At 42.3% G+C, this 6,844-nt stretch overlaps 1 protein-coding gene across 1 annotated transcript; it reads left to right on the top strand.

The window, feature by feature from the left end:
• Nucleotides 1–2,187: 2,187 nt before the first annotated feature.
• On the top strand, nucleotides 2,188–6,361 carry id2b (inhibitor of DNA binding 2b). Its single transcript, XM_060916132.1, has 3 exons — nucleotides 2,188–2,635; nucleotides 4,889–4,943; nucleotides 5,348–6,361. Exons 1-2 carry the CDS (start codon nucleotides 2,315–2,317, stop codon nucleotides 4,937–4,939), a joined length of 372 nt encoding a protein of 123 aa, XP_060772115.1. The 5' UTR covers nucleotides 2,188–2,314; the 3' UTR covers nucleotides 4,940–4,943; nucleotides 5,348–6,361.
• Nucleotides 6,362–6,844: the final 483 nt, after the last annotated feature.

The raw sequence follows: 6,844 nt of genomic DNA, 5'->3' as shown, positions 1-6,844 counted from the left end.
CTTCAAATGTATTAAATTTATAACCAGGTTTTTGTGTTACACCTAGATAATCGTTATAAATAATCGCGACGCCTCCTCCTCTGCCAGTTAGACGAGGCTGGTGTATATAACTGTATCCAGGAGGACTCGCTTCATTTAATGTTATATATTCATTTGGCTTAATCCATATTTCTGTTAAACACAGTACATTAAACTCCTGATCAGTAATGAGTTCATTAACCAGCGCTTTAGATGTAAGAGAGCTAATATTTAATAGCCCCACCTTTAGATCAAAGGTGCTGGCAGCAGCTGTACAGTCAGTATGATCTAATTTTATATTGATTAGGTTACTGGAACAAACTCTCTGAAAATTTCTACCTTTTTGTTGAGCTCGGGGAACAGACACAGTCTCGATGTAGTGGACCCTGAGTGACGACTCTGTGCAGCTAGCAGACAGTCGGTTTAGCCTGTTCGTCTGCTCCCTGGCCTTGGCTCTGGATTGTCAGAAATTAACTAGGCCTGTTCTGAGACTATGACCTATGCTGCAGGAAATGAGAGCAGCACCTTCCCGAGTGGGATGGATACCGTCCCGCCCTAACAGGCCAGCAGTGCCCTCAAAATTAGCCCAATTATCTATAAAGCCCACACTGTTTTCAGACTGTTTCACTGTTTTCTGTCGCATGTCCCAGACCCGGTGAAATGTAACTGAATTGTCTTGGCCAGCCCTAAGGGTCCCATCTGCATCTCATCATTGTTGAGGAGTGTGCTCCCATCACCCAATCAAGCATCCAGCCAGAGCAGGTCATGATATTTTTTACCATATTAACATGCCATTGTTGTGTGTTATGCCTGATGTAAAGACTCTCATCTCTGCGAGTCTACCACACAGATTTAATACTTGTCATTTTTAGGGCATACCTAACAACATGTGTTTTCTTTCTCTCCCCCCCAATCTGTCCCTCTGAGTTACATGTTGATCCTGGGATTGAGATGCTGGCCTCTTCTGCCCCTCGGACCTGCTTGATCCATCCTGGTGCCCTGTGTCTGGTCGGAGTTTTATCGCACCGCTCCTGTGAAGGACGGCCCCATGAGGACAGTTGAGGGTTATACCTGTTAAAACTGTTAATATTATAGTCAGGCTGTTTGTTGTTGCCCAAATGAGGATGGGTTCCCTTTTGAGTCTGGTTCCTTTCGAGGTTTCTTCCTCATGTCGTCTGAGGGAGTTTTTCCTTGCCACTGTTGCCACAGGCTTGCTCATTGGGGATAGATTAGGGATAAAATTAGCTCATGTTTTAAGTCATTCAAATTCTGTAAAGCTGCTTTGCGACAATGTTTATTGTTAAAAGCGCTATACAAATAAACTTGATTTGATTTGTTGGTCAACCACTCCTGGGGAGGGTAACAATGGTCTTGAATTTCCTCCATTTGTACACAATCTGTCTGACTGTGGATTGTTGGAGTCCAAACTCTTTAGAGATGGTTTTGTAACCTTTTCCAGCCTGATGAGCATCAACAACGCTTTTTCTGAGGTCCTCAGAAATCTCCTTTGTTCGTGCCATGATACACTTCCACAAACGTGTGTTGTGAAGATCAGACTTTGATAGATCCCTGTTCTTTAAATAAAACAGGGTGCCCACTCACACCTGATTGTCGTCCCATTGATTGAAAACACCTGACTCTAATTTCACCTTCAAATTAACTGCTAATCCTAGAGGTTCACATACTTTTGCCACTCACAGATATGTAATATTGGATCATTTTCCTTAATAAATAAATGACTGAGAATAATATTTTTTCGTCTCATTTGTTTAACTGGGTTCTCTTTATCTACTTTTAGGACTTGTGTGAAAATCTGATGATGTTTTCGGTCATGTTTATGCAGAAATATAGAAAATTCTAAAGGGTTCACAAACTTTCAAGCACCACTGTAGATAGGCCTGGAGATGATGTGGAAACACTCAGGAGTGCTCTTTTTAAGAGTGTGTGTGTGTGTGTGTGTGTGTGTGTAAAACAGCTCACTGGTTGACTTCCAGAGGAGGATTTGTTACACTGCACGAGGAGAGCACGCAGGGGATTGTGGGAGGGGTTTCGGGAACTTCAAGTAGAGCCAATACGGTTGCGCCGCCCCCCTGATTGATGTTTCTGAATGGACCAATCCGCTTCATTCTTTCATTCTGCATCGTAAGCCAAACCCGTTCACTATATAAACCAAAACACAGCGCACTCTGGAGCAGAGAGTGAGAAAGAGAGAGAGAGAAAGAGTGTGAGTGAGTGAGTGCGTGCGTGTGTATATCTCACGGTTTGTAACCGAGCAGGAAAAAGGAAACCGGTGACTATGAAAGCGATCAGTCCTGTGCTGCCAGTGCGAAGGACTCACGTCCACTCTCACGTGCAGGATCTCGGGATCTGGAGAAGTAAGAGCGCGTGGGACGAGCCACTCGGTGTGCTGTGCGACATGAACGACTGCTACAGCCGCCTGAAGGAGCTGGTGCCCAGCCTGCCGCAGGACCGGAGCGTCAGTAAGATGGAGATCCTGCAGCATGTCATCGATTACATCCTGGACCTTCAGATCGCTCTGGACTCCAGCACAGCTAACCCAAGTCCACATCAAGCAGCTGTTTCCTCCAGTACTGATCCCGAGATCAGCTCTTTTCAGGTAAACACACATGCACATACACTCTCAGGAAATAAAAGTGCATAATTGTACCTTTTTATAGGCACAACATCTCGTCACTGCAACAGTACCCACTAAGGTACTCATTTCTACCCTTTATATACTGCTTGGGAACGTATCTGTACCTCTCTGAAAAGGTCCACAGAAATTTTGGACTCCTACTGTACTGACATAGAAATGTCTAACAACCTTTTGTGCATTTCTAGTTCACCAAATCATACCTCCTGCATGTGTTCACGCTGCTGTGTTTAACAGTCCTGAATCACTGTTACAAGCTTCCTACAAACCATTTGTTGCTCCTATGGACTTTATCCAGAGCAAGGTGTAAATAAAAAAGTGCACACAACTACATAGCACGTGTGTCTGATAAACCTATACAAGTTCTCAGCAGCAGCAACAACAAGAAATGCATAAACAGTATATTTATTTGTGCTAGTTAAAATTTGTTTTATGTCTTTATCTCATCTCATCTCATTATCTCTAGCCGCTTTATCCTTCTACAGGGTCGCAGGCAAGCTGGAGCCTATCCCAGCTGACTACGGGCGAAAGGCGGGGTACACCCTGGACAAGTCGCCAGGTCATCACAGGGCTGACACATAGACACAGACAACCATTCACACTCACATTCACACCTACGGTCAATTTAGAGTCACCAGTTAACCTAACCTGCATGTCTTTGGACTGTGGGGGAAACCGGAGCACCCGGAGGAAACCCACGCAGACACGGGGAGAACATGCAAACTCTGCACAGAAAGGCCCTCGCCGGCCACGGGGCTCGAACCCGGACCTTTTTGCTGTGAGGCGACAGCGCTAACCACTACACCACCGTGCCGCCCCTTATGTCTTTATTCACTAGATAAAAAATACATATCAAGTGTAACAATATAAATGACAGAAATGCCTAAATGTAAAACCCGATCTAAAAACCTGCATCAACTTATACTTAAAAATTAATCTATTAAAAAACAAACTATTCCTAAAACAGTCGCCTCACAGCAAGAAGGTCCTGGGTTCGAGCCCAATGGCCGATGGGAGCCTGCCTGTATGGAGTTTATATGTTCTCACCGTGTCCGTGTGGGTTTCCTCCGGGTGCTCCGGTTTCCCCCACAGTCCAAAGACATGCAGGTTAGGTTAACTGGTGGCTCTAAATTGACCGTAGGTGTGAATGGTTGTGTGTCAGCCCTGTGATGACCTGGCGACTTGTCCAGGGTGTACCCCACCTCTCGCCCATAGTCAGCTCGGATAGCATAGTCCAGCTTGCCCGCGACCCTGTTGAACAGGATAAGCGGCTACAGATAATGGATGGATGGATGGATATTCCTATAACACACTGTGCTTATTCTAGGCATAACATTGGATCTGTTCCTTAGGCGTACAGAAGATTCCTTTACCTTAGGCAGCAAGCTGAATAGTGGATAATCTGGGACATTAAACTTATTAAACAGTCGGTAGTCACATTTTTCAAGGAGACTAAAAATAAATATCGAAATGAGTTAAAGTTTAAAACATCTAGTTAAAAAAAAAAAAATTGCTAGCCAGACTGACTAGCAGCAATCACCGGTAGACTGTAAAGTAATTTAGAAAGAACATGCAAATACTGTCACTTGTCACTCTGGACATTGCTCAGGCTTTTACTGAAGTTCTGTACTGTTATTAAAGTCTGACGTCACTATAATCTTAGCTGATGTTGATCAGGGTTTAAGGTATCACGTCATACTACGTGACTTTTATAAGCATTTAAATCTACAGCTATTTGACTTGTTTTGCTGGCCTGCACGACAAATTACTATGCAAATCAAATATACAAATAGTCTAAACATCCATCCATCCATTATCTGTAGCCGCTTATCCTGTTCTACAGGGTCGCGGGCAAGCTGGAGCCTATCCCAGCTGAATACGGGTCAGAGGTGGGGTACACCCTGGCCAGGTTATCACAGGATAGCCTAAAACAACCAAGAGGAAATTAGCGAATGAAATTTGCATTTAAGAGAGGTGAAAAACTCACACGTATGGACAACGATACGACTGTTTCAATATGATGTAGCCGGTTATCTGCACATGCGGTTTTGATATACCAATTTTAGCCTAAAGTAGACTATACATGTCCATATGTAAACTATGCGGAACAGCATAAAGGATGTTTGTCAAAGTAGCTAGAAATGAAGAGAAAGCGCATGCATGTGTGGACAATAAGGACAATTTATTTCCATGTCTTGTACGTTTCCTCCCCCTTAGATAAGTCACTTTGCGACAGAAACTCTCACAGAAGACCAGATAACAATCTGAAGCGGTAAGACACACTTTGTCATACAGTACTATCTATAACTGCAATTTCAAACAGTTTCGAATTATAATTAAATAGCTTGTGCAATGCAGTATATTCAAGGTGTAGAAGCTATATTGCATAAGCCTTGGTTATTTTATAGATGATATGGCCGAGTGAGTGCACTTGCATGAGGAGGAACCTGTTGTGTTTATGTATAACTGTTTATACATGGACAGATTTCAAATTCATGCGTGTGCTAAGATCATGGTGGAGGCACTACGGGATTGTTTGGTGGTTAAAACTCTGGGGAGGAAAGAAGAGAAAATGAGCGCCACGGTTTCCTCTGCGACGCCAGTGGGTCCGGATCTCTGCCTCCTCCTTCTCTAAACATGCCCCTCTTTCTCTCTCTCTCTCTGAATATTTTGCAGGTGTTACTCTGGAGCAAAAACAGGACCGTCTTTTTTGTTGTTGTTATCCTTCCGTGTACTTTCGCCTGGACTTCGTCTTGACTGACACGGATTTCCCTCAAACGGAGATAAACCATTCTGTATGTCTGATTTATATTTATCTGCAGGCCATACACGGCCTTTCTTCCAAAGGAAGATCTCATTACAGGACCAAGAGAACCAGTTGTTTAAAAAAAAAAGAAAGGAAAATGAACAGACAGGAGGAAACGCCTCTTGTGAAGGTGTCAAACTGCAGGCTCGGTGTGATCAGAGAGCTCAGATGATCAGCAGTGCTGAGGGACTAACAGATCAGATCATATTTGGCGGTTACACTTATTATAACACGTTAACTTCGTTTCAGTTTTTAAACTGTTCTTTTAGCACAATTTGCGCAGCACCATTCTCTCTAGACTTTTAGTGATTTTCTTTTCTTTTCTTCTAAAGCCATTCCTGAGTCAATAGAGGGCGCTGCAGTTGACCTACTGCTCTACTCCATTTAGCCTTAGGCCTACTTTATTTAAAACGTTTTTTTCTATATATAATATATAAACCACAATATTATGATTTTTAGAATCAAGCTGAAAGGTTTTATATGTTTTATCATGAAATTAAAACAATATTCTATTAATGTAGTCTTTCAATACCATTACCATTATTGTACATTTAGCCATTTACGCCCTTCCGGGTGAGGGTCAGTTCGATTAATCACAAATAATAAAGAACGTGTTACCTGCTACAGGAATAAATATTAGAACGTTTAAAATCCTCCCCAGCACTAATGATCAATCCCTAAATGGGCATGAGATGAACTGTTTCCGTGTGTGTGTGTGAATGAATGTTAAAACAGGGTGAACAGTAAAGGTTCACAGCGTGCCATTCCTGTAAAGCGCATCAATGTTTTTCTTTAATTCTGCTGGAATGTGATGTTAGTAATGCCAAATGATTTTCTATAAATAATGTAAATTGCACTTTTATATGAAATAAATTAATTATGATGTAGACTATAAAATGGGCCATTTGTCTTTATATTGATTCTACTCAATCATACAAGTTGGGGGGGGGGGGGGGGATCAGTACAGTTCAAATAACTAAAGGGAAAAAACATCATGCAAGAAGGCTTCATCACCCAACATCAGTGGCTAACCTCACTAATGAGCTCAAATCCCTGTAGCCATGCTCCAAAATCTAGTGGAAAGACTTCATTATTATAACAGCGAATGGGAGACTAAATGTGGAATAAGATGCTGTTTAAAAAAAAAAAAAAAAAGGCACATACAGTTGCAGTCAGAAGTTTACATCATCACGGACATAAACGTCATGGCAGTACTAGACTTTCGGTGTTTTCTTTGAACAGTTTTTTGTCCCCCTGTGGCATAACATGCATCTTTAATAGGAAAAAAAAAATTGGCGCACATTTATTTTTGGGTTTTCTTAAACCTACACTACCATTCAAAAGTTTGGGGTCACCCAGACAATTTT

The sequence above is a fragment of the Neoarius graeffei genome, chromosome 3 (assembly GCF_027579695.1).
Source record: "Neoarius graeffei isolate fNeoGra1 chromosome 3, fNeoGra1.pri, whole genome shotgun sequence".
Classification (NCBI taxonomy): Eukaryota; Metazoa; Chordata; class Actinopteri; order Siluriformes; family Ariidae; genus Neoarius; species Neoarius graeffei.
The sequence above is the reverse complement of the archived record's forward strand: the minus strand, read 5'-3'. Positions and strand labels throughout refer to the sequence as shown.

Excerpts from the sequence above, each read along its gene's own strand:
- id2b (XM_060916132.1), top strand. The coding sequence starts at position 2,315 with ATGAAAGCGATCAGTCCTGTGCTGCCAGTGCGAAGGACTCACGTCCAC. Across the intron at positions 2,636-4,888 it reads CCGAGATCAGCTCTTTTCAG|ATAAGTCACTTTGCGACAGA; the intron begins GTAAACACACAT and ends CCTCCCCCTTAG.